The sequence below is a fragment of the Salvelinus sp. IW2-2015 genome, linkage group LG2 (genome assembly GCF_002910315.2).
Source record: "Salvelinus sp. IW2-2015 linkage group LG2, ASM291031v2, whole genome shotgun sequence".
NCBI classification, from domain to species: domain Eukaryota; kingdom Metazoa; phylum Chordata; class Actinopteri; order Salmoniformes; family Salmonidae; genus Salvelinus; species Salvelinus sp. IW2-2015.
Genome location: NC_036839.1, coordinates 15498405 through 15525032, shown reverse-complemented (window position 1 = coordinate 15525032; position 26628 = coordinate 15498405). Strand labels below are relative to the sequence as shown.

At 42.5% G+C, this 26628-nt stretch overlaps 3 protein-coding genes across 8 annotated transcripts; 2 read left to right on the top strand and 1 right to left on the bottom strand.

The window, feature by feature from the left end:
- Nucleotides 1-483: 483 nt before the first annotated feature.
- LOC111975346 (ATP synthase F(0) complex subunit C3, mitochondrial) lies at nt 484-2663 on the top strand. 3 transcript variants are annotated; one of them, XM_024003594.1, is made up of 5 exons: nt 484-569; nt 754-848; nt 1848-1922; nt 2041-2231; nt 2358-2663. In XM_024003594.1, exons 2-5 carry the CDS (start codon nt 810-812, stop codon nt 2470-2472), a joined length of 420 nt encoding a protein of 139 aa, XP_023859362.1. In that variant the 5' UTR covers nt 484-569; nt 754-809; the 3' UTR covers nt 2473-2663. The 3 variants fall into 3 exon arrangements, with proteins under 3 accessions (XP_023859362.1, XP_023859355.1, XP_023859370.1); XM_024003587.2 differs by having other exon boundaries at nt 539-647; XM_024003602.2 differs by lacking the exon at nt 484-569 and adding an exon at nt 590-663.
- A 552-nt stretch (nt 2664-3215) lies between these two features.
- atf2 (activating transcription factor 2) lies at nt 3216-19704 on the top strand. 4 transcript variants are annotated; one of them, XM_024003566.2, is made up of 12 exons: nt 3216-4045; nt 4832-4901; nt 4984-5080; nt 5171-5289; nt 5390-5518; nt 6195-6373; nt 6752-6863; nt 7949-8035; nt 10247-10450; nt 10697-10894; nt 13560-13665; nt 17733-19704. In XM_024003566.2, exons 2-12 carry the CDS (start codon nt 4854-4856, stop codon nt 17951-17953), a joined length of 1500 nt encoding a protein of 499 aa, XP_023859334.1. In that variant the 5' UTR covers nt 3216-4045; nt 4832-4853; the 3' UTR covers nt 17954-19704. The 4 variants fall into 4 exon arrangements, with proteins under 4 accessions (XP_023859334.1, XP_070303545.1, XP_023859344.1 ...); XM_070447444.1 differs by having other exon boundaries at nt 3216-4278; XM_024003576.2 differs by having other exon boundaries at nt 3216-4356; nt 10706-10894.
- Nucleotides 19705-21403: 1699 nt separating this feature from the next.
- LOC139029426 (leucine-rich repeat-containing protein 15-like) lies at nt 21404-25364 on the bottom strand. Its single transcript, XM_070449361.1, has 2 exons — nt 25305-25364; nt 21404-23872 (listed from the first exon to the last, which is right to left on the bottom strand). The coding sequence occupies exons 1-2, from the start codon at nt 25362-25364 to the stop codon at nt 23087-23089; spliced, it is 846 nt and encodes a 281-aa protein (XP_070305462.1). The 3' UTR covers nt 21404-23086.
- Nucleotides 25365-26628: the final 1264 nt, after the last annotated feature.

Genomic DNA, 26628 nt, shown 5'->3' with positions numbered 1-26628 from the left:
AGCAACTAGGCAGGCTATAATGTGCACAACAACGTGTATAGAATTGTTGCCAATTGCCTGTTGCCTAATTCAGCATATACTGTAAAGCTAAATAAAAGTAGGCTTAAATAATCCAATCATTGATTGCCTAGTTCTGTCAATATCAACCATTCAATCATATTTTTGTCTAATGCTGAAATTCTTTAAGCCAGACGTTCTGAAGAAAATATGTTGATTCTTCCTCTGCTTGTTTGTGCTGTTTCTTTAGAATGTATTGGTTTTGAGATAATATTGAAGACAATAGGCCTGACCTATTAAAAAGGGTATACATAAAAGTCCTACATTCTGTACGTGTTATTCATGGAGCTCTGATGGATTTCCATGGTCAATTATCTAGAAAAATCTTTGTCACTGAAAATTACTGTACAGGGTTTCATTCATGGTTTCTTTAGGTTTAATTCAAACGTTGAAATGGTTTAATAAAGTTATAGTGAAATGACCTTCCATTGTCCAAAATCTTCATCCGGGAATCTATAAACACCGAAATGCGCGTGCGCCTTTCTCTACTGTGGTTCGACCTTCTGCAGTCGGTAAGAGGGATATGTTAGACATTGTCCATTGTAAATCCTTTTTCATCCTTCTTTAAAACAACACCCAGCACAACACAAGTGAGGGGTGCATATTGTACGGATTCTTGTGTGCATTGGACTGTCATTATTTTCAGCATCGTGCATTTTAAAACCCATTGACCTTATATTTGTGTTTTCTTTGCAGAAAGACCCGGCTTCAATCAAATTTGACCGACCAGGTTAAAACAGACTAAATTGATCATGTACGCCTGTGCAAAGTTCGTCTCCACGCCGGCTCTGGTGAGTATTTTTATTTGTATGTTTTACTCAATCTGATTAAACCAATGTTTTATTACATCTGAACTCATTCTCCGCTGTATTCGTATGGGCCTGTGTTGAACTTGAATCGAGCTGCCTGACAAGGGTATTAGCTAGCTAGGTAACTAATAAACTAACGATAGTTGCAATGAAATGCCATATCTCTCCAAGTTTTGCATGATAGAAGTAGTTACTTTGATTAAGTGAGAGGCTCTTATTTTAGTTTCCTAACTAACGTTAGCGATATGTGCACATCTGAGACTAGACCCGGCCTAAGAGCTAGCTAGGTAGCCTGTTAGCTATAGCCTAGGTAGTTATGAATAAGGTCAACATGACACTTGGCTTTCTTCAGCACGCAAGTCTACCAGTAGCTACCTAACGCTAACTAGTGACTTATTTTGTTGAGCTCTCATATTCCCTTTTATGTGTGTTCGGGGCTATTTGCCCAAGGTCATGTTTGGCTAGAAACATTGCAGGTTCAGGTGAAACCTAGCTACAACATGGATAACAGGTTATAGCTACTTTTACTGGTACGTTAACTGTTAAAGGTATGACACTAGCTTGTGCTAAGTGCACTCAGCTGGTAAAAGGAGTGTTATTTTATTTTTAGGCTTGTATCCAGTGGTGTTGTGAAAATAATATTACATGTATCCTGATTGAAAATGCATTTTGATGACTTAATGGGAATGCAGTTGTTGTAATTTGTTACTAGGTTATGCATGTCTTAGTACGGCTCTGACATTTGACCACTTCAATGACAGTGGCTAGCTTTGTCAAGGTGCCTCCCACTGCACATGGTGCACTTGTGCTGCCTTTGACAGAGGGAAACATCCCTCAGGCCTCCACTTGTTGTACTTTGAACAGTCATGTTTGCGCCTTAACATCTGTATTTTTCTTTGTTGCCTTTAAGATCACCTGTGTAGGCTCTCAGGCAAAATATTGTTGCTTTTTTTCACTGTTTTGTGGTGGTTCCTGGTCCAGGTCCGTGCTGGCTCCCGGGCRTTTTACAGACCCCTGTCTGCCTCTATGCTGTCCAGGCCTGAGGTCAATACAGAGGTGAAAAACATCTTCTTCTAGTGCGGGGCCTTATGCTCTTCCAAAGCATGTCAATCCCTTTAATAGTTATTGATGTTGGAGTTCTTTTCCCATCACTAAGGAGGTGTTTGTTTTTCAGAGAAACGTAGCCCTCATGCCACAGAGCCCCTTCACCCAGGTAGCTCTCAGAGGCTTCCAGACCAGTGCTGTGAGCAGGGACATTGATACCGCTGCCAAATTCATTGGTGCTGGAGCCGCCACAGTCGGAGTGGCTGGATCTGGTGCTGGAATTGGAACAGTGTTCGGCAGTCTCATCATTGGATATGCCAGGTAAGTCCACTGCTACAAACAGTACTAGATCTGTGCTTGTCAATGTCAGCTGTCAGAAAAACGATGATTCAAACAGATTTTTACATGAAATGGTCTGAAAATGGTTTGTATTGTTCTGTTCTGCAGGAACCCATCATTGAAGCAGCAGCTCTTCTCCTACGCTATCCTGGGATTCGCCCTGTCTGAAGCCATGGGCCTATTCTGTTTGATGGTTGCTTTCTTAATCTTGTTTGCTATGTAAAAAAAAATCTGTCTATAGGAACTGTAATTACAGATGTGACTACATATTTTATCGTGGCTACCAAAATTGTTCTGTGTTGGTGTCATGGAAATGTACATTTTCAAGTCTGTCCGACACTCAAAATAACAGAAACATGTATTGTAAAAATGTAAGAAATTACATAATTAAAATGCATGTATTTGACTAGTTGACATATGGCAGTATGTTTTCTATGTAAGGAATCATGTTTCACCACAATCAAGAAACCAACTAGCTTCTATTGAATGTCAACATGGGATTATACAAAGGAACTGCTTAGACTTAATGTAAATCAGTCTGGTGCATTTGCCATTTTCAGTGCATCGTGTTCGCTTCTGTGTGTCCACATTTATGTTGTCTTTGGTTCAAGTGCAGGTCAATAGCATTCTGTAAGTAGGCAGCAAGTGGGCGCTTGCTCTTGTAAATGGAATTAAATAAATCTAGACCACAATTTGATTGTGCTAAATAGTGGTCACTGGTCCAGATTATTTTGGACGTTCTCTACATGAACGTGTTTAGTTTGTCAAACAGCCTGGAGATCATGACATGATTGCCCTTAACAACTCTATTACAGTTTGGTTCACGCTAAGCTTGCATAAAGTTGATTTATCCCTTAGTGATAGATTTTAGAGCCTTTCAATGCGCCTAAGAACACTAGAGGTACATTGTCAAATCGAATGAGCCTGGAGGAAATTGGATCTGTAATGTATTTGATGCGATGGTTACGTTCTCATAAAAATGCTATAAAAGATCACAAAGATAATGTACAAGGAATCTGCATGTATTTTCTGGAGATGGTCACCCTTCATACCCCAGCTCCCGGATGTCATCCAGTTTAAGACCCAGGGAACAGAAAACATTTAAAAACTAAGGATGGTACTACCTGAACTTGTACAGCAAAAATACACTGTTTTTGAGAGGTTTTACTATTTTGTGTGCTCTGAACAAGACCATGGTGTGTATACCTGCCTTCCAGTGGAGTTAATTTCTCCATCCCCCAGATGGTAATATCGTTCACTCGGCACCTGGCTTTCCCCATCCTTGGGGGTATGTAGGGTGCTTCTTATCCCTTCTCTGTTCTGGTGGGATCCACCTCCCACTGCTTTTGAGCAGAGTTGTAGTTTGTTCTACCAAAGACAGAAGACCCTGCCCTGTTCACCTGAACTCCGTTATGGATTGTTCCCTTACTCAAGGACTTTGTTCAAGATTGGATGCTATAATATTCCAGACAATTTTGTGTCTGCTACTGTGCTTTTTTTTTTTTGTGCATTGGGGATGTGGCATTGTCACAGCACATTTGTTATATTCGCCACATCTCTGTTGGCATTATAACAGCATCTCATGACTAGCTTTGAAGGAAAATATATAATTTAAATAGTATAATGTAACTTGTATTGTGAACTGATTTCTCTGCACTTCTATATTATTGCTGGGTGGTGGAAAAGACTGCTATGTGGCCGTGGTGTGTCGGAAGTAAGTGACGTATTCGGAAAATATGCTCTCGCGAGACCGTTGTACAGACGTGGGATTTTGATATCAAGGGTTGAGCCCGTGGGTAAGTGTCCACGAACTGACAGTGATTGTACACAAAAATATCGCCCTTGTAACGATTTCTTGGCATTCGTGGGGATATAAGCTTGAATAAAAATTATTGGTCTGTGATAAATGCAGATCCTTTCTGTATTAGCAGTTATAAATAGAGCTAATATGGCGACGGTGATATGCTTGCAGATGCTACCCTGCCTAATTGGGCGGTGTGGATGGATAGGGCTTGGTAGCTTGATGATGGTGAGGGGCTGTGTAAACAAAACCATCCACATTGTTTTGTTAGCTCGTGCTGAATTTGTCAACAATTTAAATTCCAAGGTTTGTGTCTAATGTTGTGGCTAAATTGTTGCATTTCATCTGTTTGTCTTCTAAATAAGGACAACGCTAGCTGAATTAAAGCTAGTCAGAAATGTTGTATTGTCAGTTTCATAATAGCTAGCTACTGCTGTTGTAGGTTACCCAACTAACGTTACCTAGCTAGCTAGTGATGCTTTAGCTATCTTGCTAGTTAAATATACAGTTGTGTCATCTGTCATAATTCGAGTTTCCACGATTCATTTAGATAGATATCCTCTGTTTATGACCAGCAATGTCTCTCACTCTTCTGACTCAGAGAAAGACCATGCATTTACAAGGGACAGTTACCAACTTGCTATCAATAAGCTTTGTCCCCACACAAAGTCCTAAAGCCGATACAATTTTTGACAATGATCATCACTATAAGGTGATGATCATTGATCTGGGACATTCTACCTACAACAGTGCAAATCATTATTTGTGTTTTGCATTCCAGGGTATAAAAGGAATTCCTGAATATGAGTGATGACAAACCTTTCTTATGTACTGCTCCTGGGTGTGGTCAGGTATGTTTTTAAAGTCCAATTGGTTTGTCTTTGTTAGTTATCTATGAAAATCTGTAAATTATACATTTTCTTCATTCCATAGCGATTTACAAACGAAGACCACTTGGCTGTCCACAAACACAAACATGAGATGACACTCAAGTTTGGTCCAGCAAGGGACAACAGTGTCATCGTTGCTGGTAAGCACTACAAGAGCCCACAATTAAATGACTAAATGTTAGTATTCATTCAAGTGGTATGAGAGAGAGAGACCCTGTCTTATGTTGCAGACCAAACACCAACACCTACACGCTTTCTGAAGAACTGTGAGGAAGTGGGACTCTTCAATGAGCTTACCAGTCCATTTGAGCATGACTTCAAAAAAGCTGCTGAGGATGACCTCAAAAAGGTGAGTAATTACTATTCAGTGGTGCTATCAAAGCTAAGTCTCACTTGGTAGTACAGGTTGCTCCAGATCTGATCTGTTGATATTTGTTTCTGAAATGCAGATGCCCTTGGATCTGTCGCCTCTTGCCACACCAATGATCCTACAAAATAAAATTGAGGACCACTCAGTTGTGGAGGCCCATCGGGGCAGCCCTCTGCCCCATCCGGAATCTACAACAAGTGACGATAAGGTAAAGGATTTGGTATACTTCATTCATTGATATCCTGGTGGATCAGTTGATATGTAGGGCAATTCTAAATCTTTACTTTTGAACATTAACAACTATTGTCTCACCACTTGAACAGCCAGGGTTATATTCAACTCAAACAGTTTGATTCATTGTTGAAAAGTGTTCATTGAAGGTTGGACAATACTCTGATTGCTGAAAAAGCACTGTATGCTAATGCTCAACAACATTGCAATAAGCTCAGAGTGAATTACCCTCAAATGACCACCCAATGTAACAGCGTTAAACTACTGTTTTGACTATTTTGCTATCTAAGGATAAGGTTTACCCTCATATGCTCATTTACAGCATCTTTGAATATTTTCATCATAGACTAACAGCTCTTACTGGGGATCACTGAAACACTGATTCCCTTCTGCAGTGCTTTGGTTGATAGTTTCACTGTTTCCCCAAAATAGTACACAGTAGTACCAGAACTGCAAAACATTATTTGGATAAATAAATCCCTTTTATATTTTGTACATCAGATCCTTGTCTATTAGCAGTTATTAATCTATCCATCTTTTAGTCTGTACTATAAGAATGACACACAACTATTGCATTCTTTCGTAGTTGAAATCTAGAGAATGGTTGTCATTGAAGGTTTTAATGCAGCTAAGGTCTCGTATGGTGTTTTCAGGAGGTATCTTTGCAGCCGACCTCACTGCCAACCTCTACTATAGTCCATCCTGCATCCCTCCAAGTCCCAAATGTACTCCTAGCAACCTCAGACGCTAGTGTTGTTATACAGCAAGCTCTCCCATCGCCAACATCTAGCTCTGTAATTACCCAAGTCCCATCCTCTAATAGACCAATAGTGTAAGTAACTAAAAAATGTTAATTATTTGATCTTTTTTGTATAACTTTTTTGTTGTTTTTTTGCTTAATTTATTTTTTGTATTTATGTTTTGTGTCTTTATGGTTTTGCATTTTGTGGTAAGATGGTTAATTGAAAAGTATGCTCTTTGGTTTGTTGTCAGTGACCAATACTGGTACCATATTGTACGAGTACAAATCCACAAAGTTCTGCTGTCCATTTTACGTTACCTTATGTTCCTTTGGGTGTCTGTTTTGTGTTTCTTTGTTGTAGTGTGAAGTGTATGATAACTTTCTTAAAGGAGAAATAATTTACTACATAACTAGATATTCTTTTGCTGGTTGTTGTGTAACCCATAGTGTCTCCTCTCTCCCCTCCAGTCCAGTCTCTGGAACTTTTCCTGTACTCTTTCAGCTGCCTAATGGACAAACCATGCCCGTCGCAATCCCAGCAACCATCGCATCTAGTGTACATATTCCAACCGCAATTCCTGTAAGTATCGTATGTTACGCTCGTTGCTTTATGGAGTTCCAATGTGTATTTTAAATGCATGGATTTACAGTGTGCTGCACATTCGCTCAGGCCCATTTTAACTAGACCTAAATCCACGTTCCAGTGATTAGTTAATGCCATGTATTCAGCCCCTAGAACAGGCTCAATATTTACTACTTTGGTGCTAGTGTCTTTTGCATGCGTTGGACAGGCAGGGGACGATGGGGGAACTAATGGGCCTTAGAAGAGAGCAGCTGTATGTCACCTTGGCAAAGACAGTGAGTAGGCCAAACGGTTGTATGTTCCAGTCCAGGGTGCCTCACTGCCATTTGTCCTTGTACAATTTGAATCACCACACTTGACTTCTGGCAGACTGGATGTGTTGCAATCAATTCATATGCCACCCCTGGATATTATGCTTCAGTGTCTGTTAAGGACATTAGCTAATCTAGCCATATCGTAGGCCCTATAGAAATCTCCCTGTCCCTAGTTCCCCCAGAGCGACGTGTGGCTGGTGACGATAGACAGACAGGGTCCCTGTCTTGTTCTCTCTGGCCCTGATTGTCTGTGTGGAACACTGAGCAGCAGATGATTATCTCCTGATGGCGGCGCAGCGGGGAAAAGACCTCCGTTCTCCCAGTCTGTGGGGAGCCACTGACGAGGAAAGGAAGAGATCCCACTGCTGGGTCTCCTCTCCCCTCCTCCCTTCATCCCCTTTCCTCTCCTCCTCTCTCTCCTTTTCCATCCGTCTCGTTGTGAGGAGACGGTAGAGGAGACCCGGCTCTGGCCTTCCAGCTCGTCTCTCCCTCCATCCCTCTCCTGTGCTTAGCCCTTCTGTCCATATGCTTTCCACACAGGCAGGCAGGAGCTCATTAGCGTACATGGTGCATCTCCATGTGGCGCTGCCTCCACAAAATAACAGGCCATCCAGCCTAATGAGGCTGAGATATGAGGAAAACTCTGAGCGTACGGCGCTCTGTGTGTGTGTGTGTGTGCACATATTGGGAGGGGAGGGGGCTGCCTGCCTCTCACTGGGAGAGACTAATTCTCCTTGTGCTGGTCTCTGTGTGTGTCTGTGCTGTCAGCTTGTCAGACCCGTCACCGTAGTGCCTAACGTCCCTGGGATCCCTGGACCGCCCTCGCCTCAAGCCGTCCAATCAGAAGCTAAGCTGGTAATGTCTTTGTCTCATACACATACCGTCAAGGGTTCTGTGCATATATGCATGCCTGAAATTCCCCCAAACTATGTCAAATTGATCCACAAAGTAATGTTACATTTGGATTATGTACAATAGTAGTTCATGCCAATACGGTAGGTACTATGTCTGTACTGTAGTTCCTTACTTTAACCAGAAGAGGGAACTAGAAACAAGTGTTTTGCAATGATGTTAGCAGTTTTGTATTTGATATAAATTGTAATTAAAGTTGAGTAGGTGTTACAGATGCTAGTGAATGGTGAATGACCGTGACCTGGCTTAAAGAGATACTTCGGGATTTGGGCAATGACGCCCTTTATCTACTTCCCCAGAGTCTTGTGGATACCAGCATGTTAGTAGATACCCATAGACTTCCAGGCATTGCGCTAACGGTAGTTAGCATTGGCTCACAAAAAAAACTCTAACTTCCTTCATACTAGACACAGAGACATGAAAATGGTATCTACGAGTTCATCTGACTCAAAATACCCAAAGTATCCCTTTAATGCCTCAACCAGGGTGGATGAGCAGTGTCTCCAGCCTCTGGCCCTTTGTGTTAGTAGTGATGGTTGAAGGGCAGAGATATGGACTATTGTTAGGTAGATCATTGGCACGGTGATGAAGCACGTATCACAGAACCTGTAAATGCTCACAGCACGCCGCACCTCTGAAAATTAACAGGTAAAGCTTTACAAGGAGGGCTGGGGGGGATGGACTTTAAGGTGGGTGAGGGGTGGTTTATTGGGTTCGCGGGGCGCAGGGATGACAAACGCAGAGATAGCGTTGTGCTCAACATGCCGTCGCCGAGGCCAACCGGAGGGGGGCTTCTGCCGAGCGCCAGCTGGGGGGCATCTTGGCATGGGCTCAGAGAGGCACATTAAGTCAGCCTCACCCTGCATGGAACCTTTTGTTCAGCAGAATCCTGGCTGACCTGCGAACCCCCCACCCCCGGTGCCCCACCACCACCACACTCAGCTCATCAGCAAACACCTAATGAGCCCACGTCAAGAAAACAGCCCCCCGCCCAGCCAGCCCCCCACCCACCCTGCTCTCCGGGGGCGTGGAGACGGCGCTTTACAAGGACTGATGATGCTGCAAAGACCACAATAATGATAATTAACTTGCTGAATTTAGAAGATTATGCTGTTAATTAGTTGCAAAATAAAGATAAGTAATATAGCAGCAGATGGTTGAATAACACCCATGAGATGGAGGGTTATTACACTGATGAGGTTTCTGTGGCAGAAATGAAATATGAATCTGACTGGCTTCTCCCTCCTTCTATGGGCCATTCCAGGAGAATAATATCTTGTTTCTGCCAGAAGAGCTTCTGGAAGGGTATTACACGATAAACTAATTTGGTAGATAGATTGGTCTGGCAAAAGGTAGTTGTTAGAATAATGTGCTCCTCTGTTCTCCCATGTAAATGTATTCCCACTCACTTTGTTATGGGTTGAGATGGCTCATTCACCTTCAGCTTGTTTACTCACTGTTTGATGGTGGAGTATTTGGGCTTTAAATTACTCTCTGTCACCTTTATCGAGATGCAGGACGGGGGAAGTGTGTTGCGTAGACTTTAATGTAAAACACCAACAATTACAAATATGGATTTTGCATGTGATTTAATTCCCCAGTATGTCGTATGACTAGCTACATGTAGATTAGAAGGATGTAGTTGTATATGTCTTTTGTTAGGAGGATCGCCTATAAGATAGTTGTTTTGTCTCTTTAACGCACTGTAGATGTCTGTGTTCCTGGTGACTTTGTTAGCTAGTTTTATGGCTTGTCTGACAGATGCCCAGGGACAGAGAAGGGGGTTGGGCGCTCTCGATGGGGTGGGGGGGGGGGGGGGGGGGCACTATGGTGTGTTATAAACACACCCAAGAGGCAGAGCTTCCCCTGACAAGTTGACATCCCCAGCTCATCAGGGGAATAGGATATTGGCCGTGACAGCTATTATATTTCCTATGTAACATTACTGGAGGAAGTCTTTGTTTTGATGTCTAATTTCCCATCATACAGAATATAGTGTTTTGGTTTCGTCTTTTGCAACTCCTTGTTTTTTTTTTATCTCATTGGTCTACTTCAAGACTATGTTCATGACTTTCAACTCAAACGGAACATCCCTACATTGCAGAGAGGTGTTGACTCGTGGCTCATGTGCTCTTGTGTTGTTTCTTCCCCTAGAAGCTGAAGGCAGTACTAAGCCAGCAGCTCCCTCAGGTAACCAATGGAGATTCTGGTGATGTCCAGAGCAGTGCTGTGACCCACACTGCAGCCCCGGCCCTGGCCCCTTCCCCATCTCTGTCTCCTGGCCCTCCCCCGGCCCCGCCTGAGGAACCCTGCCCCCAGACCCTCCAACAGCCTGCCACCTCCACCACTGAGACGCCTGTGAGTACACTACCACAACTGGCCACCAGAGGGTTCTATGCTTAAATTGGCTATTCTACAACTAGCCATTGAAGTACCTTTTTTTTAAGGGTATTACTATATTAATTTTGTATTACCCACTCAATAACTAGTGATTATGATGAACATTACATTAGCAATGAGATACATGTTTATAGCCTATGTGTTATAGAGCTTGATAGGTTGGTTCTGATGAATTTGTGCCGCGCATTCTGTTCTCCATGCCAGGCGTCTAAGGCGCACCCTGCCCAGCACACAGGGGGCCGGCGGCGCAGAGCCACCAGCGAGGACCCGGACGAGAAGAGGCGCAAGTTCCTGGAACGCAACCGAGCGGCGGCGTCCCGCTGCAGACAGAAGAGGAAGGTCTGGGTGTCTTCGCTGGAGAAGAAGGCTGAGGACCTCAACTCTATGAACGGACAACTACAGGTATATGCACACCTTGGCTCAGTCTGCCATATAGTAACTGCTTATTGCATCAGGTATGAGGGATTCTTCTGTGTACGTGTGTGTGTGTGTGCATTTTCTTTCTCCCCTTGTGCGGTGATGAAGTCATTAAAGCCTATTAAGAGGAGTTGCGGTGTGACAGCGGGCGGCGTGCGAGCCCCCCCATTCTCCGATACATCCCTGTCAATAAAGCTGTATCCTCCAGATGTCAGCCGCACACAAGCGTGTCCTCGCTTCTGTCTCAGCAGTTTACTGGATGGCCTCTAAAATCTCTCAGGGAAAGGTGTCTTTTTGAACCTTCATTTTGCAGAAAGCAATTAGGATCTGACGCTGACAAGTTCTCTACAGTTCATGTGACTGTTGTCTCTGTTGATAAGTGTGATCCGGGGTGCGGCACATCGGCGTTCCACACAATTAAATGAGATGTGCTGTTTTATTTGCTTGCTGTCTTCTTTGTCCATGGAGGCAAAGTAAGACATTGGGGGGAGGGGGGAAATTAAATGGAGGAGGGATTGTGATGAATTTCCGTTACAATAACCGATTGTCACCCTTGATGGTCATCGGTGTGCCTGCTAAGGGTTAAATGAACGCAAGCAGATGAAGGTGGAGGAGCGGAGAGAGGGATTGAGGAAGGACGGGGTCGCCGAGAGCACCACTGTTAACTATGAGGAACGGAATAAGTCGCGGGCGAAAATTGAATGTCACAGAATGAAAGTGTTCTTTTATACGAAGAGGCATTAATCAGCGGTGCGGTTTTAGTTCTAACTCCCGCGCTGACACATTGGCCCAGCTGATCAGCGGAGTGGGCCCTAATGATGCACGATTACTATAACATCATCCTTAACGGGCTTTTTTAATGAGGTGTCAGAGCAGGCAGCAACCCACAGGGCTCCCGGCCTCCGAGTCAGGAAGGAAAGGACCATTTGCTCCCATTCTATTAATTCACAAACTTAGAAACAAGTTCAACTTCTTCAGGCCGCCATGCTTCATCCTACTGTATGACAACATGATGCATATTAATTGGATAAGGAATGCAGCCATTGATGTTTTTTCCCCAGGTTTAACATCCTGGTTGTAATGGTGCACCTCATCAGACCTGGGTGTTTAGTTGTTCCACCAATGCAGTAGTAACAATAACAAACAGTCTGGTTGTGTAATCCATACCATGCTAGATTCCTCCACATCATACCAACAAACCTATGTCTTTATGGTATTGGGAATACGGTAGCTAGTTTAATCAAAGTAGTCGCTAAACACTGCCTGTTGGGGCCACCCAACATCTATCAATACCATAACATCTGTTCCCTGTAGCCATGCTAAAAGACCTCTCTCTGTGAGCTGCACCTGCACTGGAGGGCTGATCCAAACCACTGGTTCCCAAACTTTTTATAGTCCCGTACCCCTTCAAGCATTCAACCTCCAGCTGCGTACCAGGGTCAGCGCACTCTCAAATGTTGTTTTTTGCCATCATTGTAAGCCTGCCACACACACTATACGATTTATTAAACATAAGAATGAGTGGGAGTTTTTGTCACAACCCGGCTCGTGGGAGGTGACAAAGAGCTCTTATAGGACCAGGGCACAAATAATAATAATCAACAGGGAATAGCTGGAGGAAGAGGTAGAGAGGATGAGCGTCTTCACAAAGCAGCAGTGGTAACTAGGTTGTTTATCTGTAATGAGAGACGGCTGCGTGGTGAGCGTGGTGTGGTAGAGATGTGTAAGGGCTCTACCAGCTGTTTAAATCTGTCTCACGTTATGCGAATCCATAATCTGGATTCACATAAATTGGCCGCTTTTAGACTAATAGATTAAGCAGCCATAGTCCTTTTTTAAAAGGAGAACAGAAAGAGTCTAAATCTGCCACAGGGTGTTCTGTGGGCCCCCGGCTGCTCTAATTCCAGTGAAAGTCACCTTCAGCGTAATGTGGCCTCTCTTTACTGCATGCAGAATCCCCAGCTCCCATGGGGACTGTAATGACACGGGAGTGTAAATCTCAGCAGAATCCACAAAGTTGTGCTGACAATCGGAAGAGCTCACCTCTGACAAATGTGTTGGTCGGGTGCCAGTAAAGAGCCGTAATTATAGCGCAAGGAGCAACATAATTGAAAAAGTGCATCATACTTTATTCACCTTGCCATCCATTATCCAGTTAGCTACCTTTCCCTGTGTCTGTTCTTCTTCGTGGGATGGGGGGGGGGATGAGTATTTCTGCAGTAATGTAATGGTCATATAGGCCTCTCATACAGACAGACAAGGAGAGAGAAATGACTTGTGGTTATCCCTTTGTCAAATAAAATCATAATGGTTTTGGGTACTGAGAAAATACTAGCTAAAGTCTCCTCACAGCCTGGATGTTTTCAGAACTGGGGAATGTGTGTGTGCTGGCTGTTGTGATGTAAACAAAGGTTTATCTAGCACTTCACAGCCCCCCATAGAGACAGTCGCTGATGGTTTGACAGGTCATGCTCCTCATGGGATGGGTATGGTGAAGGTTTAGCCTAAATATAGTATGTTTCAATCAGAGATGCATACAATACAGATGGTTATCAGACTCGGGTATCTGTTTGAAAGTATGTGGCAGTCAGTCAAGTCTCCATTTTATGGAGTGAGTGTGTGTTTTGTCTGTTTCTCTTCTCTCTGGCAGAGTGAAGTCACCCTGCTGAGAAATGAAGTGGCTCGGCTGAAGCAGCTTCTTCTGGCTCATAAAGATTGCCCTGTAACCGCCATGCAGAAGAAATCTGCCTTTCACAGTGAGTTATGTTCCATTATCCTCAGCCCCAGGCCGCCCTGCAAATACATCCAAAACGAGCCCTGCTAACCTCTCGCCAGAGGGACACGTCTCGCTCATCGCCTAGCCCGACACCCCCAGAGCTATGGACACATTAGGCCATTTTCTGTTTTTGGAAAAACTTCAGAGAAGTTTGTCTATTCATATGCCTTTTTGTCTCCTGCAAGTCATCTGTTTTGAGCTGTCATTTCAAGTCATATTGTTTTAAATGTGCTGCACCATTATGGAAACCTAAATGCAGAATAAAGGCATCAGTCTTTAGCTTTTTATTCTTTAATGATGCCTTTTGAAATGTGCAAATCTGTGCATAGTGTCTGCCTTATGCAGCCTCTTAGTTTCAATTTGCTGTTGTCAGTAGAACGGCTGTCTGGGAGGCGATGGTTGACTCACTTTGCCCAGAAGTGCCTGTTCCTCAGGTGCTCGTTGTAAAACTTAATGGCTGCCAGGTTTCGCCAGTCACTGTGTAAGCACTTTTGTAAGAACAGGCTATAGTTTTTAATTTCCACCATTTCAGCCCCCTTTGCTTCTCTGGATTTTTGTCAGCTCAGCTTTGTGCTCATAACTCACCATCTCTCTTTAGATGGGCCAATATGCAGAACGTGTACGCATAGCCACGTCTCGGCAGTGCTCAGGAGTCTGCCGCTGACTTGTATTGACAATGATTGCCTCCAAAATGAGTCCATTATAGCGGAGAGCTTGACAAGACTGCGGCGCTTTCTCGATGAGAGGTGCCGCGGTCACTGTTCATTCCACATCCCTATTGTTAACCATAGCACTGTCGCTGACACGCCTCATGCATATTATAGGACTGATGACTCCCAAGCTATATTGGCCTGTCACAGACTGTGCTCATTTGGTCGTCTGGATTGTTTTGACTACCATTTGCAGATGAATTGGGTCATCTTTCTCACATATTGTTGAGGATTCTTCCTATCTGAGACCTCAGCGAAGGCTGATCGCTTGCAGCTAGTTGATACCATGGAGAAATATAGGCTAGTGATCCCATTACTTTACGGAAGCATTCTGTTGTTGAAAGGTGAGGTTGAGTTAGATGATACAAGCCTCTACCGTACTATAGGTCGTTAACAATAAAACGTTACGATAGCGTTCGAGTTGGCTGCTGGGGGGGCAAGGAGTCTCCCCAGCTCCGCTTAAACCGTTTTCAATGGATTGTTAAATACATTTTATAACTAACTATTTGATTTTAATATCACCTCCTTGAAGAGCATAGTCAAAACTACACATTTCCGATTATTCCACATTTTTAGCTCTATCATCAGAGTTTTACAGCAATCAGTAAACATCAATTGATCAAGTATTTTCATATACTGTACGTGAGGGTAGCCAGATCCCAGCTATAAAGCAAACAACGTGTCATTTAGCTTGCTTCATCAGATATTAGGCTTTTGAAAAGAGCTTGACATCGTTCTGGTAAAGTTCTGAGTCGGACTACTGTCATCACCGCTATAGATGGCAAGCAAATCAAACAATAATTAGATGTAGCCATTTAGTTTATCCTCTGAAAGTGAACTTGTTAACTAGCCATGTTGATGTGATATGTTATTAGCTAGCCAGCCAATTTCACGTGGTCCATCAATCAATGTAGCCTATCATGTCTGTCAGCAGCAATCGTGATTAAACACTATTTAAAAACATCAAATAATGGGATCATGTTAGCTAACTTCACTGGGTAAGTTTACATTGAAGAAAAATGTGCATTAGGTCTACTTTACCACAATGTTTAGCCAACTGTACAAAGTTTCTACCTGTAGCTGGCAAAGTAAACATTATCAGCTAACAGTAATGTTAATCGGCAATGCGCCAGTAGTGGAAAAAGTACCCAATTGTCATACAAAAGTTAAGATACCTTATTAATAATAAAAGGACACAAGTGAAAGTCTATAAGTATTTGGTTTTAATTATACTTAAGTGTCAAAAGTAAATGTTATTGCTAAAATATACTTAAGTATCAAAAGTATAAATTATTTGAAGTTCCTTACATTAAGCAAACTAGAATTTTGTATGAATTTTTACAGATAGCTAGGGGCACACGCCAACATTCAGACACAATTTACAAAGAAGCATGTATGTTTACTGAGTCCGCCAGATCAGAAGCAATAGGGATGACCAGGGATGTTCTCTTGATAAGTGTGTGAATGGACCATTTTCCTGTCCTGCTAAGCATTCAAAATGTAACGAGTACTTTTGGGTGTCAGGGAAAATGTATGGAGTAAAAAGTACATTATTTTCTTTAGGAATGTAGTGAAGTTAAAGTTGTCAAAATATAAATAGTAAAGTACAGATACTCCAAAAAACAACTTAAGTAAAGTTACTTTAAAGTACTAAAGTACTTTACACCACTGCAATGCGCCCTTCTGCTTGACAGGAAGATCCCATGTAGGATGGGAAATTAAGCTAAACCATTCATATTTGTCAGATATAGTTCACTTTTATTTTATATCACTCAAATATCCAATTAATGGTGGCTACCCTCACGTATCTGAAATGACATGGTCAGTTGATGTTTTACTGATCATGAAAAGCATGAGCTAAATGTGCACTATTGTTTTGAATGGAATAATCGAAAATGTGAAATTCTGACTATGCTTTTCAAGGGGTGATGATATTACAACCAAATAGTTAACATTTATTTAACAATCTCTTGAAAACGGCACTCAGTTGTCAATGGTTTTAGCGGAGCTGCGGGTCTCCTTGCCCCCCCAGCAGACAAATCGAACGCTCTGCACCTTATTGTGACGTTTATTCATAACGACCCATACTGTCAATACTGTGACAACATAAGGCAGATCATGTAAAGATTCCATCATGGTGTTGCCTAGCGCAGAGGTCTTTTCAGCTACTCTGTGTTTTCTCCCAGTCCTTACAGTCCCCCCCCCCAATACCCAGGCCCCCAGCATCCTCCATCCCTGTCTGGTAAAATGTTTCCTCATCTAGCCCAGGCCCAGGCACACTGCTACAGCAGGTGGGAGGATATTACCCAGCCTGCCCTACAAACAAGCCAGACCATGCTTCCTCTTGGCACACCGAGCTGTCCATCTGCTTATGGTGAAGGCTGCTCTGGGTAGCTAGTAAAGCTGCATATGATAATATATCAGCAGTCTACTCTCGCCTTCCGCTCCTGTGCTTAATGCCATTAGGAGTAATAATACACACTGGAATATGGAACAAAAAGGCTGATTTACAAGGCGATTGACCTTATGCAGGGAGAAATGGCAGAGCGATTTACGGTGCTTTGACATTCACCTGCACTAAATCACCTGATCAAAGTCTTATCAATACGAACGCGAAGGGAGCCCCCCACACACACAGGGCCTTTTAAATGCAATTTTATTGCAAACTTCTCATATTATGGAGTCTGTGTCTCACATTCTCAAATACCAAGCCCAGTCGTTAATTACTTAGTGCCATTTCAACTGACTTCATATCATTAGCTATATTAATTATCATAGCGGTCCTCGTTCCTTTGAGTCGGAGCATGAGAGAGGATTTTTTTTCATCAGGATCCAATTAATTCAATGCAACTGCCTAACAGCTGGTGGCATTTCGACTCCAAGTCTTGCATACTCTCCAGTGTGAGCGTCATTAAAATCAGGTGCTGTAATCATCTGTCGCTGCAGTAGTTGGCAAGGTAGCAAAAAACAAATGAGAACGCAGTGAGGAGTGGGAAACACTGCCACATGCCCCAGAATGTAATGTCCCCTTATGATGTTGGTTTAAATTGACATTGTAACTGAACTTTAATTAAGAGCAGAAAAAACAGTAAGTAGTATTAACAAAATGTCCTAGGATATACATATTAGTCCTAAATAGATTGGCCAACAGAGGTTACTCCTGATCCTATTTTGGAATATGATCATAGTGCAATGAATATAGGCTGCATTTTGTTGAAGTGAGTCGTCTACTTTAACAAGCACGTTTGCTGCAATAATGTACTGTATAAAACAGGTGATGATCAAACCATAAAGCCGTAACAGGCTTCTTTTTTTTTTACTGTGTGTGTGTTTGCAGCATCTGAGAAGGAAGACAGCTGTGAGGAGATGTCAGTCCCAGGCAGCCCCCAGAACGAGGCCATCCAGCACAGCTCCGTCAGCACCTCCAACGGAGTCAGCTCCTCCTCCATGACCCCTGCTGCCTCCGCCCCTGCCACAGCAGACCAGAGCACAGAGGATGGCCAGGCACAGCGGGGCGCTGCCCTGTCCACCATCCAGACTCAGCCCTCAGGAAGCTGATCAGCCCCACCGCACCGCAGGCAGTGGCCCAGCCTCGCTGCTGCCTCTGTAGGGGAAAGGAACTCTCACTCAGCTTCGGTTTGGACTATACTGTCTTTGCTCATTGTTTGGTTTCTGTTTCTTTCGATTTTCTTGGAATGCAATGTAATGGTTTGTTGGAAATTGGTAAAGATGCAAAAGAAGGCCCTTTACGAATGGTTTGAAGATTGAAATGATTGTGTTATTTCCACCTCGTTTTCTAGTCATTTGATTGATTTATTGACTGTACACATGTCCTTTTTGTTTTGGACCTCTGTGAACTTTGAAGTTGTAATGATTTGAATCAGTGCATTGTCAATGAGACCTTACCAAAGTGTGTTGTGGCTCACTTGGAATGTATTTGTTTTTAATGGCCTTTTATATCTTTATTTTATGGTGAGAAGACGTAAGGAGCAGACACTTTAATTGTTTTGCCTTTTTCATTTTGCACATAACAGATGAAGGGTTTAACTTTTTAGTGTTTTTGATTGTTCCAATAAGATGTACTGGCAGCTTTTTAAGGTAGATTTGAATACCTGTCTCGTTACAAAACTTCAACGGTTGAAGCAGATTTGAACTGACAACGTTTATGTGAGTGATTTAGTTTGGCTACGTCTGCCGGTAGCATGATGTGGTTTAAATGTTCAGAGTTGCCTGCACTTGTAAAATAGGAGCTTGGGTCGAATTCTATGTGCTTTCTTTGACCAACATTCCATTTGTAGTTCGATTGTTTCATGAACCAGTGATTGTAGGATTGCAGTACATCTTACATTACATAAACATGTTGACTCAACCATGTGCCATTAATTTTATCACACAGATTGATTTGTCATTAGAATTATGAGTGTTACCATGTACATCATTTCTTGGTATAGGAGATCTGTTTCTTCTGAATAATGTTTCTGCTTACTAAGTGACTTGCCCATTGCTTTGATGTTTGACTCTGAACACTTGAGGAAATATTCAAGTTACTTAAGAATATGACCTTTTTTAGGAAACATTGTAAATAACATCATTACTGACACATTGTGGTTTTTCCAGATGTCATACTTTTTAGAAACGTGTATTAGAGTCCTAATAAGTTTTATTTGTATTAAATAAATATCAACTTGAGGAACCTTTACTGGCCTCCAACCTAAAACGAAGGCTCTGTTTGCCTTGCGTAGTAGTACAGTACCTTTGAAAACACTAATAGAATCACATACTGCGCCAGAAACTAAATGAGGAATCAATGATGTATGTGTATGTTGATCTTATACTGCTTTTAAGGCTAGTGATATTTTAGAAAATAGTTGTAGTTTGCAAATCATACAATTATTATTTCGTATCAAATTGCCTTTAATCTTTAAATGTATTGGCTTACTACTGTGTAGTTTAACGAGACACTACTGCATTTTGTTTCAGATATCATTTGTTCCTTTTTATTTAACTTTTTTTTTTTGTACTGTCACTTATGTGCTCTCAGCATGATTTCAATAATTCTCTGAGAGAATTAAACTGATATTTAATAATGTCTCAGTCAAATAAGTAACATTGAACATGTTTCACCTTGAGTTATAACTAGCTGGTCTTAGGTTTATGAAAGGTTTTGTAAATTATTTTACCCCGGCTTAACTGCTTAAAAGGGGTGTGATATTGTGTTGACAGTAAACTTGTAACTTGTGAAAGTTATGTATAAAGTACAGTATCCTAAATTAATAAGACGTAATAAATCTTTTATCTCTTTAAATCCATTTTTGCCTCGATTTTTATTTTATTATCTAGGGAGGCAACCAAAGAGCTGGTATATGAGGCAGAAAAGGGCAACTTGTGGCTGAGGATGAAGGAAATGAGTAGGGGAATAAAGAGCTAACATCTAAAGGAAGGCCAGTTGTAAGGGTGTGGCACGGCGGCAGGGATTCCCTGCCACTGCTCCGCCACTAGAAAATCTACCGGCACAATGAGCAGAACATTGAGGTTTGGCCCCCGGCCCGATGACCATGTAGCTTCTTGTCTACTGGTACCGTTGGAGATGTGACAGGCAGAGATGTCAAGCAGGTAACCATGGATATACACTATATATACAAAAGTATGTGGACACCCCTTCAAATTAGTGGATTCTGCTATTTCAGCCACGTCTGTTGCTGACAGGTGTATAACATTGAGCACACAGCCACGCGATCTCCGTAGACAAACACTGGCAGTAGAAGGGCCTTACTGAAGATTTCAGGGACTTTCAATATGGCACCGTCATAGGATGCCACATTTCCAAAAAGTCAGTTAGTCAAATTTCTGCCCTGCTTATTTTTAAGTGGAAATGTCTAGGAGCAACAATGGCTCAGCTGCGAAGTGGTAGGCCACACATGCTCACAGAACGGGACCACCGAGTGTTGAAGCGTGTAGCGCATAAAATGTGTCTGTCCTCGGTTGAAACACTCACTACCGAGTTACAAACTGCCTCTGGAAGCAACGTCAGCACATTAACTGTTTGTCGGGAGCTTCATGAAATGGGTTTCCATGGCTGAGCAGCCGCACACAATCCTAAGATAACCATGCGCAATGCCAAGCATCGACTGGAGTGATGTAAACATGCTTCACCATCTGGCAGTCCGACCCTGGGTTTGGCGGATGCCAGAAGAACGCTACCTGCCCGAATGCATAGTGCAAACTGTAAAGTTTGGTGGGGGAGGAATAATAATCTGAGGCTGTTTTTCATAGTTTGGGCTAGGCCCCTTAGTTCCAGTGAAGTGAAATCTTAACGCTACAGCATACAATGACATTCTAGACGATTCTGTGCTTCCAACTTTGTGGCAACAGTTTGGGGAAGGCCCTTTCCTGTTTCAGCATGACAATGCCCCCGTGCCCAAAGCGAGGTCCGTACAGAAATGGTTTGTTGAGATCGCTGTGGAAGAACTTGACTGGCCTGCACAGAGCCCTGACCTCAACCCCATCGAACATCTTTGGGATGAATTGGAACGCAGACTGTGTGCCAGGCCTAATCACCCAACATCAGTGCCCGACCTCACTAGTGCTCTTGTGACTGAATGGAAGCAAGACCCCACAGCAATGTTCCAACATCTAGTGGAAAGTCTTCCCAGAAGAGTATAAGTTTTTATAGCAGTAGAGGGGGACCAACTCCCTATTAATGCCCATGATTTTGGAATGAGATGTTCAACCAGCAGGTGTTCATATACTTTTGGTCATGTGGTGTATCTGTATAAAGCATGTGGGGTATAACCAGTTGTGCAGACTAGATAGTTGCTTCTTTCTGACTCAAAACATGTTTTGTTTGGACCATTTCACCATTTAATGATTTGTTTCTTTATTGTACTTAAAGATGGAATCCGCAGTAAGGGGAAACGACGCCACTGGCCCCCCCACCATCGTTGTTTTTGTTTTTGTTTCCGAGCTGAGTAGCGTCGCGCAGCATGGTAAAGAAATGTTGAGGTACATATTGCGCTCTTCTATCGCATGTGCAATGATGTCCGTGGGGAAAAACAGTGTTCGCTGTTTGCAGTAACTTCTTTGTTGTACAAACGGACAGGATACCAGCTTTAACTGCTGACTGAGACTAGTCTGTGTAAGTTTATTGTGGTGTCTTCTGCCACCTGGTGGATATTGTGCAATGAGTTTTGGTGTGGGTAAGTGAGTACAGAAAGACCTACAACAACCCCCCTCAAGACTCAGCAAACATTCAGTGAAAGATGAGTTTCAATGACAAATATGACAGATAATTCAATGCTTTGATAGATCAACTTGACATACAGAACAATCCATTCAACATCAGTGCAAACCACAACTCCGACCAAAGTGTCCTCTGTGGAAATTACAGTCAATGATGCATGCACCTACAATCAGGTGATCATCAACATTTCAGCACGGATTGTCATCTTCAGCCAAGCTGTCATTGAATGGAGGTCGGCGAAAGCTGACAGACAAAATGTGTACTTTAGGGTAATGTACGACCAGTTTGATCCAACAGCTAAGTTCAAGAGGTTTGTCAATGCCATAGAGCTGCCACCTGCACACTAAACATATACCTGAGTACGGTAACGTGTAGATAGATATATGTTTAGTGTGCAGGTGGCAGCTCTATGGCATCATCCTCGTTCAGCTGATAAGTGCCAGTGTGGGAACTGTTCGTTTGAATGCCAGAGTTACGATAAGACATTGGTATCCCAGCACACATAGCACAGGAGATACTTCTGTTCTGAGAGAACATCAGCAGAGTACTGCTCCAGTGTTTCCTCAGTGTGAAGGCTGTATATCCCAAAGAGAATTAGGACAACAATAATAACCAGGGTATTGGTAGCAATAACGTACAATATTATAGTGTGAGGCTCAAGCCCTGATAACTCTTCAGCATCTGTGATGATACCAAGACAGAGATCACGCGAGGCTACATGGCAGACTTTCTCATGGGCGACACTGAGGGCTGTAGGTCCCGGGGTTACAAACTGTGCCCTGTTTGACATTGACGAACCTCTTGAACTTAGCTGTTGGATCAAACTGGTCGTACATTACCCTAAAGTACACATTTTGTCTGTCAGCTTTCGCCAACCTCCATTCAATAACAGCTTGGCTGAAGATGACAATCCGTGCTGAAATGTTGATGATCACCTGATTGTAGGTGCATGCATCATTGACTGTAATTTCCACAGTGGACACTTTGGTCGGAGTTGTGGTTTGCACTGATATTGATTGGATTGTTCTGTTTCCAAGGGGCAATATTCCAAACTGCTGTTTGATTTGGGTATTACTGTGACTCTGAAACATCACGCTTGTTTGCATTTTTGATGATCACCACAGGAGTAGCAGTCTTATGTGTCTGTATTTCCTCAATGTTTAGCTCTGACAGCCATGTGTTGCTGGCAAAGGCGATTGCTCCGGAATTGACATGGGGGAGTGCATCACTGCACATGCTGTTGTTGCTCTGGATCAATGCTCTGCTTATGGCACCCAGGTACTGCCCTCTCAGAGTTTCAGGTTGAGAGCACCTCACAGAAACACTGAGACGTCTGTTACTGCTCTTCACAAGCCATCTTTTTAGGCAAAGTATTCTGCAGTCGCAGTCCCATGGGTCGTCATCCAGACTGAAATATGACAGCTGAAGGCGGCTTTCCAATGCCTTTGGACTTAAGTGCGGTTCAGTTTCAGAACCCTTAGATGTGTTAAACCCACCAAAGCAGAATCCTCGATCGTGGAGATTAAATTGTCACTGAGGTCAATCTCCCTGATGTGAGTACAGAGACTGAACACATGCTTCCCGATCTTCAAGATATGATTTCCATTCAGCCTCAAYGCTTCCAGTTTTGATAACTTGTTGAAAGCGCCTGGGTCAATCTCAGAAAGCATGTTATGGCTCAAAGACAGTACCTTTAATTCCACCAGGGATTTGAAGTGTGTGTGTTTGATTTGCATGATGGAATTATCATTCAGCAGGAGATCTGACAGCGATGAAAGAGGTTTAAAAACACTGCCTGGAAACCATGACAAATTGTTTCCAGAGAGATCCAGCTCATGTAAATGTCCAAGTCCTTTAAATATATTTCTCGACATTGACGTGATTTGATTATTTTCAAGGTATAAGGTCTCCAGCGATCTTAAACTAACAAAGAGCCCTCGATGCAGGACTGTAAGAGCATTGCCACTGATCCTCAGCCTTGTTAGATGAATTAATCCATCAACTGTACCCTGTTTAACATCACACAGTTGGTTGCCATGTAAATCCAAAGAGAGTAAACTTGTCACTCCTGAAAAGGTCTGTCTCTCAAGTGAAGAGATCTTGTTATTTTCCAGATTAAGCTCTGTCAGACCACTCAGAGAATAGAATGATCCACGGTGAATGGAAGATATTGAATTGGATCCCAAGTCCAAACTGGTCAGATTTGGATAGTGTAGAAAACTGTGTTGATGGAGTTCCTAGTCAAACTCAGATGTTTTGCAAAACCATGAACCAGTAGGATGATGGTAATTCCTCTATCTGAGCAAACTATTTCTTCATTGTGACATTTACAGAATGAAGGACACAGTGTAGATAATGCTGTGTGTAGGAAAAATGCCAAAAATGTAAAATGTTATATCCTCAACATTTTCAGGGTCCTTAGACAAATCGTATGATGATACTCTGACGTTGTCCAAAGCCAATGAGAAAACTACCTTTGCCCATCTCCTTAAAAACAGGAAAAGACAATGACTAAGGCATTTCCTGTTGTTCATTCCTTCTATTTTTTTGTATCCCTCTAAACAAACATATGCCCCGAGAGAAATATAATTATTTTAATTGTCTTGCACAACCCATTTCCCCAATGTTCATGTTTTCCTACAAGCAACCTATTTCCCTGATTGAATGCTGAATGAAAACAAATGAATGTCAGCAAACACACAATCTACATATTTTTGTTGACAGACAAGTGGACTTTCGCTTGTTTTTCTTTGTGCTACATTATTATCAAATGGTGAGTTTAACATGTTGGAGGTGGACTGGTAGTGGATTGCAGAGAATAATCAGCCATGATGGGAAAAAGGCTGTGTTAGACACCATTATAACTTAAGCCTACTTATAATTTATTGGACTTTTGGTAAAATTGTTACATTTTAGTTCTATGTCTCTGTAGGCCTATATATCTCAGTGGCTGCTATAACGCTTAATAGAGACCAATGAATCTTGAGGGCCTTACTCCATTATCACCTCCCCTGGCAGCATATTGGGGTCTCCATGGTTACAGGGAGGGTCTGCGTCCCAAAGATGGGGGGGTACCATAGTGACGTCATCACCCCCCACAGCCGATTATAGTCACCATATTACCATGTGGCTGGAATAATTTGTCTGACACCTTTATTGTCTTCTCGTAAATAGCCTTTACAATTAGCAATTGTAAAATTTAAAGCGTAGGTAGGTCTTGCGATACGCCAAATCTTCGGTAAGTTGTTCAAGAAAATAACGTAGAAACGTAAAGATAGGATAGCTCCTGCAGCATGCACAAATATACAACTGCATCGTTCATAGCCTCATAGCCAGCCCAGTAGGCTACATCCCTGCGAAAAGTCAGACGTTTTGATATCAAAACGTCCGCGAGGGATGATTGTAACAATATGGCTCAAAACAATGTAATAGGTGTAAATGGAAGTTGTAAAAAATATTGTATCATGTGATCGTACTACTATCCCTTTGGTTTAGTTTGAACAGTAGTGTATTTGCCAAGAAAGCAGTTCACCAGTACATTCAGTGTGCCTGACAAAAAATAGCCATGCTGTACATAGCCATATTTACTACAGACAGTCTATGATGAATACAGAACTCTAGCGGTAAACGTTTCTGTAAGAATTGGTCAATTTTCTTCATATATTTCACCATGCTTTCCCTGTGACTCTTGTTCTGCAGTAGAGTACTAGCTCCAGCAGAAGGCGCCATATCCGTACCTGAAAATCTGCACCCCAGAGCCTGACTGCCAGAGGTGAGTTGATGAACCTCCTTCCCGAGGACATGCTCAACTCAACTACTGTACTAGATAACTACAGGGGACATACAATGTGTCAATAAGTCAGATGTGATATTTAATTATTGCACTGCACAATTTTAGATGAATGTATCAACCTACTTATCAGTGCTGTGTTGTATTGAATTTGGTTATGCGTTTTAGGTTTATGCATCCAAAGCTCCTATTGTCCTCAGCACAACAACAAGCCCTCACAGTGGCATCACAGCGGCTCTGATTTGGGCTAGCTTTGACTAGCGAATGATCACAGAGGGTTGAATTGTAATTGTTAATATGTAGGTCACCGTCACACAACTCTGATGAATAACAATGACTTCCTTTGCCTCTGTGTGGCTATTTAAAGTCTGTGACTGGCTAGCCTAGTTAGCGCTCAGCATGGTTTATTTGAGATGCGATTATAAAGTATATCAACAGACTCAATAAAACAGCACTAGCAAATCAATAAAAGATGCTCCATCGCCCCCCCCCCCCCAAATGCAGATTATTAATTCTGATTGTTGCATTAATTAAAAACCTTGATGTAATGGTGATGCATTATTCATCTTGTAATGATGTGAATGTTAATTTGCTGGAGGCTGCGACCATGAGAGCAGAGAGCATCCATGCCTACCGTTTTCTTGTCAAGTTCTCATTGTGTTAGGAGGAAGCCGTTGCCTCAGACAGATGTGTCTGCTGTGGTGAGGATGGAGAGAAGCACTCACTCATTGTGTCTGTCAGAAAGGCCACAACGCAGACAGAATGGCTTGATTGTTTGTCAAAAGCAAGCGGGCTGCACAAAGTGTATATTCATGTATGTACAGTGCATTGGGAAAGTTTTCAGACCCCTGACTTTTCAACATTTTGTTACGTTACAGCCTTTTTCTAAAATTGAATAAATTGTTTATTTTCTGCATCAATTTACACACAATACCCCATAATAACAAAGCAAAAATAGGTTTATTGAAATGTTTGAAAACATATAATTGTATTTTTTTAAATATCAAATTTACATAAGTATTCAGACCCTTTACTCAGTACTTTGTTGAAGCACCTTTGGCAGTGAACTTTCACCCCAGTCTGAGGTCCTGAGCGCTCTGGGGCAGGTTTTCATCAAGGATCTCTTTGTACTTTGCTCCATTCATCTTTGCCTCGATCCTGACTAGTCTCCCAGTCCCTGCTGCTGAAAACATCCACACAGCA

What these genes read in the sequence shown, in the direction of transcription:
- atf2 (XM_024003566.2), top strand. Translation starts at nt 4,854, where the DNA reads ATGAGTGATGACAAACCTTTCTTATGTACTGCTCCTGGGTGTGGTCAG. An exon ending in CTACAACAAGTGACGATAAG is followed by an intron (nt 5,519 to 6,194) that starts GTAAAGGATTTG and finishes TGGTGTTTTCAG; the next exon opens with GAGGTATCTTTGCAGCCGAC. An exon ending in ATATTCCAACCGCAATTCCT is followed by an intron (nt 6,864 to 7,948) that starts GTAAGTATCGTA and finishes CTGTGCTGTCAG; the next exon opens with CTTGTCAGACCCGTCACCGT.